This window comes from Dermacentor silvarum, chromosome 9, assembly GCF_013339745.2.
Source record: "Dermacentor silvarum isolate Dsil-2018 chromosome 9, BIME_Dsil_1.4, whole genome shotgun sequence".
Classification (NCBI taxonomy): Eukaryota; Metazoa; Arthropoda; class Arachnida; order Ixodida; family Ixodidae; genus Dermacentor; species Dermacentor silvarum.
In genome coordinates, this window is record NC_051162.1 from 32,257,264 (window position 1) to 32,270,688 (window position 13,425).

Here is a 13,425-nt window from a genome sequence, read left to right on the forward strand (position 1 = left end):
GCAGCCCAGGTGAAAATTTCTAACTGGGATCCAACTGGGATCAGCTGGGATGAACTGGTTCCAGCTGGAAACCAACTGGTCCCAGTTACACACCAACTGGTCCCAGTTGAAAAGCAACTGGGTAGCAACTGGTTCCAGTTGGGATCCAACTGGAACAATTTTCCAGTTATACTGGGAGTGACTGGACCCAGTTGGGATCCAACTGGAACTTTGACCAGTTGTATCAGTAGCAACTGGAACCAACTTAAACATTGGTCAGTTGTACTGGTAGCAACTGGTTCCAGTTTAGATCCAAATGAAATTGTAACCAGAAGTTTAACTGAAAGCAAGTAACATGCAGTGCTTGCTAAGACAGCAGCAGCTAGTCCTACTTATACTGAGCAATTAAGTTTGGCTGTTTGAGCTAAGCAAACATTCTAATAGAAGTTTGTATTAACGTCTAATACAGTTTTGTATTAGACCAATAGAAATTTCTATTAGTCGTACTGATTTACCTATAAGACCAATAGGCCGTGTGTATTAGACTTATTAGTCTTATACAAGCAGTGTTGCGTGTCTGCTAGTTTCTCTAATAGACTAATAGGTCCTATATTAATTGGCCTTATGCAGATGGTTGCTGGTTTGATACAACATGTACTGCTGGATTCCGCAGCTCTTGTTTGCTGGTGAAAGTTAATTGACAAAAAATTAGACCAGCGGACCGCTTGCTTGCATGGAAAGCTGTTTCTAATTAATCACTGAATAATTAAAGATGCTGCTGTACAATTGTGCAGCAGATTGCGTTCGCACGTTTGCATTAGTTTCAGCGTCATCTCAGCGACATACACAAAAGCGACGTGCATCTACATGGTCTTGGCAATTTTGCTTCAGTGAGCCTCGTCGCGATGTGTCGTTGAGGAAATAGCTAGTGTTTACAGCACAGCGAATACTTCCCCACGAAAAAAAAAAAAAAAAAAAAAAACCGAACAACGAGCCGTCAGATCGCGGTGCCCGGTCAGCTTACGAACGACGGTGCAATAGCAGCAACCATATTTGTTTGCCGCTGACGTTTCGTCAGTGTCGTATTTTCTGTTGAAGTGCGCAAAAAGTAAATGTTAATCTTTTAACCTAAGTTGCCAACTTGATACCGCATATAAAAGGCCGTAATATTTATTGACATCAAAGAGCAGTATCGCAGAGAAGGTAACACGGCGGGCAGGAAGGACATAAAACTGCTACCGTAATCAGCCGTAGTTGCGCACAGCACGTGTGTAATGGCGGCTGTCATGTCTAGGCGAGGCGTGCGTGTTAGTGAATGAACGATGTGTTTTTTAAGGAACCCGTGGTGTTAGCGCCTGCGCAATCTGATTCGTGCAGTAGTACATTTGGATGGTTTTATCTATGGCTGCTGTTAATACTTCAAAACAACGCAAGGCAACTCTTTTACCCCTGTCCTTCGCGGCTTTGTGGATCTATCAGCATGCATCGATGTGCAGCGTTTTCCCCGGCGCCGATTTACCATTTCGAGGTAATTATACTTCTTATTTATGATTCTATAGTACAGTACAAAGTGTTTTCTTCTTGTTTTTTTATCCTGATGGTGGACGTAAGTACTTCTGTACAGTGGCGTCGGGCCGATTGCCGTGTGCGTCGCAGCAATGACATGCCTGTTTCCGACAACGCTGTGCAAGATTTCTGTCTAGAGTTCCTTATATCTGCCTACTGTTTCGATGGAACACACATCTTATGTTGATTTTGTGTGCTTTAGAATTGTCCTGTCGTGTCACGTGGCGTCATTTTTTATTATGATAAACATTTTGAGCTAGCATATATCACACTGTCCTAAAATTATTTTGGTAATTGCGAAGCCACATTATTCTAATGTGGAAGCAAATATTGCCAGCTTAAACGTTTAGTGGTAGGACTAGCACCCCTGTTTTCAGCTGCTTCTATATGTGTGTATTTTCGTGCCCAGGTTTTTTTAACCACTTCCTCAAAAGGACGTCCTTTGGTCGAAGTCAACGAAAAGCAAGTTTCTGACAAATCAAGATTGCTGACCTGACGAAGATCTCGAAAGAGGAATTTGTAAAGATACATGCTGTGCTAATAAATGCTTTTTAGGAATTTTACCTGTTTTCGTTATGTATCTGGTACATTGCAACATTTTCTTTCACACCAATATACCTATTAGACTAATACACTAATAGACCTAGCTATTAGACCGATGGGCCTATTAGACTAATGCATTGATAGACCTAATACACTGTATTAGTGTGAATAACCTAATAGGCTGTTAGTTTTTGTATTAGCATTTTTGCTAGGGAATTAAGCAATAACAGCTGAACTGCCTTAGTTGTGTGAAATCCATCAGCAGAATACACTTTTGATAGGATTCTGCACGGGCCAGTAGCAATGGGGACCAACTGGGATCAGTTGCAATGGGATAGTATATCCGCAAGTTCAAGATTTATTTGAGCTAGCTGGAGTGCATGGACATTCTGGCACATACAGGGCCTGGTTTTAGGACTGGGACCAGCTGGCAATTGGGACCAGTTAAGAACTGGTCCCAGTTGCCAATGGTCCCAGTTACCAACTGGTCCCAGTTACTAACTGGTCCCACTCACCAACTGGGAATGTGTTCCCAACTGGTCCCAGTTACCAAGTGGGAATGTGTTCCTTAAACCAATTAAACTGGAACCAGTTGCATGCCAGTTAAATACCAGTTGCAAATTTTCACTTGAGTGGTTTGGGATTCAACAACACAACAGTAATTACCAGCCTTCCGTAGGGGCGCACTCGCAAACAAGAGACGTTTCTCGCGCAGACTATGCCTACACTTGGGAAGCGGCAAGCGGGCGGAAAGGCCAAAGCGGCCGGGAAATTTTTTCCGTGCCTGTCCAAGTTGTTCACATTTGTTTTGCTACCGCCGCGGCCGCCGCTGCCGTTTTCGTCCAGATCCATCTATCTAGTCTGCGTACGTTTGTCGGCGTGGTGGCGCTCATTATCGCATTATTTCGAGCGGTATGTTCATTCATTGACCCACGTACCGTCATCAAAAGTGATCATTTTACGCAACTTCGCGTGTCATCTGCGACCTTCGGTAAGTTCCTCGTTGGCGTTCCGTAATTCTCCTCACACGCGTGCGCGGTAGCGCTGAGTCACAGGTTGGTGCCTAGGCGTGATAATATTTCTTTAATAGTTTTTATTTACAAGTTGTAATAACATTTCATCATTTCGTATTGTCGGCCCCTCCAGGACACCAAAGGGGCAACGGGAACACCACAGCTAAAACCCGGGCTGGCGCTTAATTGTGTTGGGGCTCGCCAAAGCCAGCGCGTCCTACGTGAGACCTACGCTCTCAATCTATCGTCGCGACGAGAAAAGCACCCCGCGACTTCTGCAACATACCGTACACGTGCGAGGAGAATTATGGAGCGCCAACGAGGAATCTGCCTAACTATTGTCTGCCATGGAAGTGGAAGAAGAAATGGCTTTTATACTTCTACCTACTTGTTTTCTAGAAATTGACAATGAATAAACGGAAGACGCGGACACCTCGGAAACGGCGGTGGTGGGTTCGCCTGGCTTTGCAAAAGCGCGAGCAGTTGGGTCACGCCAAGGCTTCGTTGCCGCACCTCCAGTCGCGCGACGTTGAATACTATCGCGAGTATTGCTGACAGTACGTTTTAGTGCCACTCTTGTCGTAGAGCAAGGGCTGGTTCTTGATCGCGTCGATCAGCATTACAGCCTACACTTTTGGTGTCATGTTCAATTTTACGACCGGTTGTTTACATGCTAGCGTAGCTTCCAGTGAAGCAGAACGACTTTCTGTCGCGTTTCCGCTTCGCCATGGCGAAAAAATCGGCCCGAGACCAATTTGGCTCGCAGCCTGATTTTCTGCCTCTTATGCCACCTAGGCGGGCGGATTTTTGCAAGATTTTGCCGCTTCCGACAGCTTCGAGACCAAGTGTGAACGTAGCCTAAGAATATTTGCAACCGGCCATTTTTACAAATAGATCCTCCATCACGGGAAGGGGATAATGATCAGTTCTGAGGCATAGATTTAGTGTCACCTTGAAATCCCCACACACCCTGACCTGCATGTTTGGTTTAGGCACAACTACTAGTGGCATCGCCCATTCACTCTGCTGAACTGGTACTAACACTCCTGTTTTCACAAGATTCTGCAGTTCCGAAGACACTGCTTCCCTAACCGAAAATGCTACCGACCGCGCTTTACAAAAAACGGGCGTGCTGCCCTCTTTAAGCACTAATTTAGTGGCACTGTTCTTGATTAGGCCCAGGGTAGGCTCAAAAATCTTGGCATATTTTTCAAGCAACGCCACTTTGTCCAAGAAAACCCCATGCACACTAGCCCAGTATAACTTGAGTGCCGACAGCCAGTCTCGTCCCAACAGCATAGTGTTGGTACGACAACAGCCTTGTTTGTTTTCACGACAACTAGCGGAAGTTGCTTGTGCTGACCATTGTGCTCGACCGAAACGGTGAGCTTCCCAACTACTGTCAGCAGAGTGCCTCCGTAAGTTTTTAGCTTAAGACTGCATGGCTCTTTGGGTAGGCTGGGCCAGTACTTCCTGTACAGTGACTCTGGTACAATTGATACAGACGCCCTTGTGTCAATCTGCATACGGACACTTTTCTGTTCTAGCTTCAGACAAATTTCGTAAAGCCCGGTGCGCCCTTCACAGGAATAAATATTGTGGAGCACAAGTTCACCCCGCATCACTGTTTTCATCTATCGTGTTTGCAAAGTCTCTACTTCTGTCCTTGCACGTCTTCGCTAAGTGCCCGACAGGTTTACACAACCGACGATACTTTCAAAATTTGCAGATAGATGCTTCATGCTCTGAGCCACATCGGAAACAAGGCAGTGATTCCGTCGCCCTTATATCAGCTGGCATCGCCGAAGTTTCTTCTCTCCAGCGCAGTGGGCGTTTTCTGCTATCTGGTTTGCGGTGAATAGCGCTGACGGTTCCTTGCGCTGCACCCGGCTGAATATCTCGACTTTCCTTGCGGGCCAACTCGATACTCCTTGCGATATCGCAGGCATTTCTAAAGGTCAACTTGCTATTCTTTAGCACCTCTGCTTGCGTTTCTTTGTCGCAAAGTCCTGCCACAAACCTGTCGCGAAAAGCCTCGTCCAAAAACGCCCCGAAGCCGCAGGACGTGACCAACCGCTTCAGCTCTACCACGAACGCTGCCACTGTTTCGCCGTCTTGCTGCAAACGCCGATTAAATTTGAACCGCTCGGCAATTATAGAGTTTTGGGGCACGTACTGCTCTTGCAGGGTCTGCACCAACTGTTCGTTCGTCTTGTTTCCCGGCTTTTCTGGTTCCAGCAATGTTTTCAGGGTTTTGTAGGCTTTATTCCCTATTGCCGTTATGAACACTGACACCTTCAGGGCGTCGCTCACCTGGGAAGCCTTCAGGAAGTGGTCGAACCGCTCCAAGTAGGACTGAAAATCTTCATCACCGTCCTCGATGAACTGATCGAACCTTCCCATCGTGGCTATCCTGCCAGGCTCCTCGCAGCATGCTCCGGGACCGTCGTTAATGGTGTCTTGCAGCCCAGTGGAATTCTTATCCCATCTCGTCGCCAGTCTGTTGTAGCCGCGAGGGACGAGGCAGAGCCAGAGTGGCCATGATTGGCGAACAGTATTAACGGTTTATTAGTGTGTGAGTGCTGAGCGAGAAGAACACGGAGCGCCTGGCTCACAGCGCTGATAAGGCGATGAGCACCGCACTATCAGTATGACGTCACACAGGCTTCGTATGACACCACACACCTGATAAGAGAATTGTTCCACACATTCGAAAATAATTTTAAATAAGCAAAAAAGTGCAAAAACGAAACCGAAACCTGAGCAAGCAGCCGAGCGAACCTCTGCGTGTGACGTCACGAATGTATCCCCGGCGGGGAAGGCGCGCAACGCATGCCGGTCTCGCCCGCGGGGCGAACGAAACCGGCGAAGAGCAGACGCTCAACTTATTCGTGACCGCGCCGGACCTTCGGGTGACATTGCATGTAAGCTGCACAACCTATTCGGATCTGTCAAACAGTGACAGTTATAATTCAGACGAATTCAATAGCCACGAATCGCCTTCCTTCACCACTAGAGCCAGCACCCATGCGCAACATATCGCGCTGCGACATGAAGACCAAGGGTAGCCCTAACCACTGATATACGTGCTGCTTGCTATTTTAGGTGTTTTACCCCTCTCAGGGAACCGCTTCGCATGCTGACTGTAAGATGTGGAGTACGACTTTCCGCATTTGTATCCCACAAGAACGCCGCTGAAAGTCCAAAGCACCGACCGGTGCATTTGTTTACATCGGCAGGTACAGCGACCACTCGTACGTCGTTCGCTTGAGATAGCCGCTCATCGGTGACATCAATTATTATCACAACATATCAAAACACGTAGATTTTGTGCATGTAAGCACCGTTACATCACTCTGGGTTGCGCTGATACGTGCGACCACATACCATCGGAAACAGCGAGCGGGAGACCGTAGTAGGGAAGCATTGTGCAGCCTGCTTATCATTCTTCGTATTCTCTTCATGCGCACAATTAGTGTTCCGTAAAGTAGACATAGATTAGGACATTGGCGCGTATGATCGTTCATTTAGAGAATGCAGTTTTCTCACAGAAACGCTGATGTCATGAAGTATGACATCGTTGCAATTAATGCAGCTGAACGAGCTGGTTGTTTACGCATGCTATAACGAAGGGGCCTCCGCTTGCTGCCCATTTGGAAAACGAGGCAAACAGTGCACCTCGTAAGCTAAATAATGAGTCAGCATAACAATAGGTAATAATACACCCATGGATTTGCGGTCACATTTCATTTAGGGAAGTGCCGGCGAGTGCGACTGGCCGCATTCGAGAACGGCAACGTATACGGATGTTGATTGCGCGTCGTGTTGTCGCTTCTAGCTTTTTGCGTGTGCAGTGTACGAAATGAGGAATGGTTTATTTCAAATCCGTATGGTCAAAACTGAACGAAAGAAGCAGCTTATCTCATCCTAATAGCTTAATCAGCTTCATATCAGTGGGTCTGGTCCCCCAGCAGCAGACGCACGAACTCGGCCATTGTGATAGGCTTAACCTCAGCTGTACACGATCGGCATCGGCTCAAACTGCGTTTGCGGATGGCGAGGGCTGAAGTTTGTGCAGCCAACAACGCAACACCGCTTGCCACCCCGCATCACTTGCCAGTCCACAGGGAATGCAACTTCTCGCGACAGCAACATCTCACGCCAAGCACAAGTTCACGATCGTCGACTCCTGCACGCTCTCGTCGCTGTCGTCTGCATGATTCCGGCATGCTCTGCGTGGACCATTCCTGACGTCATACACAATGTGGCCTATCACTGAGGAGGAGGTAAGGTAGGGTGCTCGAGGCAATAAATTAAATTCATTTGTAAAAAATTTGTGCAACTCTCAAGCCTGCTTTTTTTAGGACATGACCGAGGTATTCAGAGGAACAGACCCAGCTAATTTCATCGACATCCGTTGACATCGAAAAATCGCCGGAGTTGCCCTTTAAAAAGCAGACGATCAAGAAGTGGGGGGAATGACATTTTAGCCATAAAAATTTAATTGATTTCGGCAGCTATGCCAGCCGCCCACCACCTAGCCCAACAAGAGAACACTGGGAGTCCTGAAGGAAACGCAGACACCAGCTGTACATAGCTACTATAACCTAATATAAAATACCCTAGGTTGGATAGACTACACCAGGTTAACCCTTGCTGCCTGGGAAGTCGGCAGTAAGAGGAAGAGAGGAGGATACAGGAAAGATGCAAAGTGAGAGAGAAAGACGAAGGTTCGAGAGGAAGATAGGAAAAGGCAACTACCGATTTCCCCCGGGTGGGTTAGTTCGGGGGTGCCGTCTACGTGAAGTGGAGGCCAAAGAGGTGTGTTGCCTCCGCCGAGGGGCAATAAAGGTCCAACACCCGGCATTAGCTCAACCTCCAGGATCTCCTTTTCCCCGGACATGGCTAAGCCGCGCACGGTTAGACGCGGGAGCGTCTAACCCCCATGTGCTCGGGTCTGTGGTGTTGCAACACACCAAACGCCTGCTCATGCAGATGCCCCTGCGGGCACCACACTTGCGTAGGTACATCAGACGTGCATAAGTGGAGTTTTAACGGAGCTCGCGCCCGTGTGCTGTGCTGCTGCTTTGCACCTGTACGTTTGCACCAAGGCGGCACCGACAGTGGAGTGGGTGCAGAAAAATCGTGAACCAGTCCGGCACCTTTTGAAGTGAACTTGGTTCAGCGGGCATCACTGCTGCACCGCTGAAACGAATGGAATGGTGCAGTACCTCGTGAACTGGTTCAGGTGGTGCAGGCGAATCAAATGTACCTAAAACTCTCAAATTTTCCCCGCTGCTCCAAAAGAAGCGAAGGTGCTAGCAGGGGTGGGACTGTCCAAAGTCATTTTGGCGCAATTTCTGGAGCAGGTAAAATGCGTGTTGGAGCAGTTTGGAGCAGACAAAATAACGTTTTGGAGCAGCTTGGAGCAGACTAAATTTTACTTTGGAGCAATTTGGAGCAGATAAAATTTTAATTTGAAGCAGTTTGGAGCAGGCCAATCTGAATTTTGGAGAAATAATGGAATACGGCAGCGCACTTCTAAACCACAACGAAACACAGAATAAACTAACAGGAAGCTCGTAGTGGAAGCGCACTTCGTAGCTATAGCGTAATAAAATATGGAACAGTGGGTCAAGCGGCGGCTCGGCGCATGCTTTCCTGTAAAGCCGGAAACATCGGTTGCACAACCGATGTTTTTCGGACTGTTCAGTTTTTCAGACTATTTTTCAGTCCCCGCAAAGTCCGGAATATCAGTCGGCTACTGTACATGTTTGCTTGTGTACGCGTGACACCACGCTTGTTAATTTAGTGAGTGAACACATGTTTACAAGTTTATACGGTCGATACAACGACTATTCTTGCTTCTTATAGCTGTCTACTAATTTGCTATCGCAATCAATGCTTCGCCTTTCAGGCGATACTGCGACATTTTATTCCAAAGCAACCATTAGCCCTTCTTGATAGGTGAAAATGGCTCACGCCTCGCCCACATGGGCATAACAACAGATTGGAATAGTTTTATGTTATACCGGTCTTGGGGACACAGACGCCCGCCCGCTTCACCCGCTGCAGCGCGTGCCTCCGAAATATCTAGTTCGCTCGCAGCGCCTTCAGCCTACTTTTTGTTGTTTTGCACCTCAGCTAGGGAGCCACTCAACCGTATTCTAGTACACTCTAAACACCACAGAGTTAGTGTACTAACTCTAGAGGAAAAGCTGGTCGAAAAGAAGTGGGAACCGCATAGGCGCTGCAACATTGTTACGACTCATTTTTGTAGCACTAAAACATTCAACATATTATGCAAAAGCAAGCACTTACACGTAGCACGGACGTTTGAAGTTAATTCCGTACATTTTCCAGAAAGATCGGATGGCTATTCAGAAAATTTCTATGTAAAAGTTACGGTCTAAAAGGTTGCGTTTGCAGTCTACCATACTGACGGAGGCTCGGGAACGCGTTGATCGAGTGCCTCGTCTGAATCGCATTCGCCGTCTGTGCCTGTGCACCTGCATAGGGTAACAATGGCAGCGCCCTTGCGGTTCCCGATTTCAATACATAGGCACTAAGGGCAGCTTTTCCTCTAGAGTTGGTTATAGAACTCTATGCTAAACACAGCCGCCCTAGCCGTTCCGACAAGAGCGACAACAGCCGGCAGTGGCCCCAGGTGCACCTGCCACTTGCCAGAAGCGCTGAGAAGTCCAGTGTTATAAGCGCGAAAATTACGACAAACTCTGTGGGAGGTACCGTCACGCGGTGTGCGTAACGCGAATGGCTGCACTCTTTTTCGGAGAACGAATCGGATCGCTGTTCGCGGCCACTGCAGAAGCCGTTATGGCGCAATTTCGGTCAATTTTCTGTATTTGGCACAGTTTGGCACAGGAATTTGCGTCTGTATCAAAAATGCGCAATTGGCGCAGGAGTCCCACCCCTGTGCTAGCAATTCTATATTTGCAGAGAATGGGGCCTTGTTATAAGTGGCATGTACCGAAAGCGTCCCAAGTTTACTTTATGAACCATGCAGGAAGGTTGCCCAATGTCATGACAGAACTCATTGTGTCACAAAGTTCACTTTCTGAGGGAACAAGGAGCATATCATGCGTGATACGTGGGCAACATTTTGAGAGCATCAGTTAATCACAGTCTTAGCAAAATCTTTGCATAGTAGGAATTAAAAATGCACATAACAGTATATGCGTAATAATTTCAATCGTTGAACAAAATTTTTGATAACTGCATTAAACGGCAATAAACCACCTTACAAGTGCCATCACTTTGAATTACTTTGAAGCATTCAGCACAATAAAACGGTATTGAATTGAAAGATTACATGCAAGCATTGAAATATCAATAATTAGCTGTACCCGTTTATACCCAGCAACAGTCATTTATATAGTGTGCCGAAACAGACCTACACAACTGATTTTGTAATTAGCAGCTAAATACTTGAGTGCAGTAAAAAAGCACTTATATGCAAGAAAATTATAAAGCTTAAACATAATAATGAAAACACCTCCAAAGACTCGCACATGTATAGAACTCACAGGCAACAAAAATATGAGTCTAACAGAAAAAGTTCAGCAAAAATAGGGTGTGGGCTAGATGGTAATTCATGAGCAGAGTTGAAGTGCGAAATTGACACAGGGGACAGGAAAACAGACAAACGCTAACTTCCAAGTATTTTATTAAGAGAAATAAGAATATTAATAATGTCGCGAAGCGTTGGAACCCTGAAGTGGGTCGTCCGCTCCAGCGCCTTGAAGTGGGTCTCCTTCTCCAGTACCTTCTAGTGGGTCGTTTTCTTTGGCTCTCGAGCGCTGCTCGTGCTGAGAGTCTATGCTGCGCTTTTTGGACTGTCGCCCTTGCGCTGCTTCAACCAATAAACATCCTTAAAAATTGGTGGAAGGTGCTGTACCCTCAAAACCGCTCCGAAACCCCCTCAATGCCCCTGGAGCTTCGATCTTGTGCACTATCGGGAGTAGTAAGTCTGTGGTACAACAACCACGAATCCGGTTTCCAGACCTGGTCCGCTTTCAAGACTGCCATTATCAACGTGTTTGGCCGCCCTGCTGTTCGTAAGCTGCAAGCAGAACAGCGTTTGCGCGAACAAGCTCAGCAGGCTGGGGAATCCTTCACAAGTTACATAGAGGACATTCTGGACTTGTGCAAAAAAACCAACACGACCATGTCCGAGTTGGATAAGATCAAAAATGTCATGAAAAGCATCGACGACGACGCCTTCACCATGCTCCTCGCCAAAAATCCTCGCACGGTGGCAGAGATAATATAGCTATGTCAGAGTTATGAGCAGCTACGCCGGCAGCGGTCGTTGACCCGTTGCCCGCCAGCACGGGACGCAGATCTCGCTGCCTTGTCAACCATTTCTGACCACACCACCTCGCTGCCAGAAATGAAGACATTTGTGCGCGAAGAAATTGCATGCCAGCTCTCTCTGCTGCCCTTTGCTCACCCGCAGCATGTGGAACAGTCATCAACCACACTCCCGCCTCCCCTCCGCCGTGTGATTGAAAAGGAAATCGCTGAGGTCATGCCCGAATATCCCCAGCGCCCTCCGGCACCAGTGCCACTTAGCTACGCTCAAGTTGTCGCCAGGCCGGCCCAAGCGATCTCTGCGGCTGCCCCGTTTAGTTACGCCCAAGCCGTCACTGGACGTCAGGCGTTCGAAGCAGTTGTGCCGCCTACGTACGCCGATGTCACTAGGCTCCGTCTGCAGCCCCCCATGCAGGCATATCAGCAGCCGCTAGGTCCATCGCGTCCTGAGTCATGGGTGGGACCCTCTCCGGCAAACCGTTGGCGCACTTCCGACAACCGTCCCATATGCTTTGCGTGTGGTTAGGCCGGCCACGTTGCACGTTTTTGCAATCGCGTGCAGCGGCCTCGAGTCGCATCACCCGTCATGAGCCAGTCCAGCCGCCCTAATTATGAACGACCGCCGCCTGTCACCGACGTTATGCCCAGCTCCATCTACCCGCCGTTCACCGTCTCCACGACGTCGCTCATTGTCGCCGATGCGGCCACGTTAGGTCGCACGACATCGGGAAAACTAGTTGTCGCAGTCCACGAGGCAAGGGCTCCGACGCTATCGAACTGTGAAAGCCCTCAGCAGAGACCATCGAACATAATAGACGTGTTTGTAGACGGTGTTCGCGCATCTGCCCTTATAGACAGTGGAGCCGCCGTATCCGTTATGGACGCCAAACTTAGCCGTTTCCTATGAAAAGTGACAACACAACTTTCGGAGCTATCCCTTCGTACGGCTAGCGCCCAAGGTATTCACCCAACAGCAGTATGCACAGCTCGCGTCGTCATTCGGGACGTCATGCATGTCGTCGAATTCATCATCATTCCTGCACGCTCGCACGACATCATCCTGGGATGTGATTTTCTCTCCCGCCACAACGCCGTCATTCATTGCACACCCGCCGAAATAGAGCTCACGCCGTTCTCAGAGATGACGCCGGCAGACAGACCATCACTTTCGAACAAGATACTCGTCACAGGCGATACCCAAGTGCCTCCGAACGCGTCAGTGGCTGTGTCAGTGTACTGCGACGGTCTCTGCGACACGATTGCACTCCTTTCGCCATCTGACCACGTTCGCACTAAGAAAGGATTGTTGGTGCCCTTTGCGACAGTGCAAATCACTCACGGTGACAGCGATTGCTGTCACCGTGACATTGCTGCGAGGGGAATGTCTTGGCAGAGTGGAACCCCTCGAAGACACACAAGTTGTGGACGCACCCAATGACACGCACTGGCCCAGCTCCTCTATGCTTAGTGCTGTTTCAAAGTCTGATTCCTTGCCCGAAGATGTATTTGGCTCCTCCATCGATGAAAACCTTACGCCAGTCCAGCGTTCACAGCTTCTGTGCCTGTTGGAAGAATTTCGCCCATCTTTCGATGTCACACAGACTTCCCTGGGCCGCACGTCCACTGTCACACATGGCATCGACACTGGCTCCCAACAGCCACTGCGGCAACGTCCATATCGCGTATCTCCTGTTGAGCGTCGTGTAATTAACGAGCAAGTCGACGACATGCTTCGACGGGATGTTATTCGACCATCAAACAGTCCCTGGGCGTCTCCGGTCGTTCTTGTTGCGAAGGACGGTTCTGTACGGTTCTGTGTGGACTACCGACGGCTCAACAAGATAACCTGCAAGGACGTCTATCCGCTGCCACGAATAGACGACGCGATTGACAGCCTCCAAGGAGCTGAATTCTTTTCATCGCTCGATTTGTACTCAGGGTACTAGCAAGTCCCTATCGCTGAGGATGCTCGACCAAAGACAGCCTTCGTCAC

At 48.4% G+C, this 13,425-nt stretch overlaps 1 protein-coding gene across 1 annotated transcript; it reads right to left on the minus strand.

Moving 5' to 3' along the window:
- Nucleotides 1-4,817: 4,817 nt before the first annotated feature.
- LOC119463520 (uncharacterized) lies at nt 4,818-12,951 on the minus strand. The gene is made up of 2 exons (XM_037724359.1): nt 12,878-12,951; nt 4,818-5,601 (listed from the first exon to the last, which is right to left on the minus strand). Exons 1-2 carry the CDS (start codon nt 12,949-12,951, stop codon nt 4,818-4,820), a joined length of 858 nt encoding a protein of 285 aa, XP_037580287.1.
- Nucleotides 12,952-13,425: the final 474 nt, after the last annotated feature.

Excerpts from the sequence above, each read along its gene's own strand:
- LOC119463520 (XM_037724359.1), bottom strand. The coding sequence starts at position 12,951 with ATGGAGGAGCCAAATACATCTTCGGGCAAGGAATCAGACTTTGAAACA. Across the intron at positions 5,602-12,877 it reads AGCATAGAGGAGCTGGGCCA|ACTGGCGACGAGATGGGATA; the intron begins GTGCGTGTCATT and ends CGGCTACAACAG.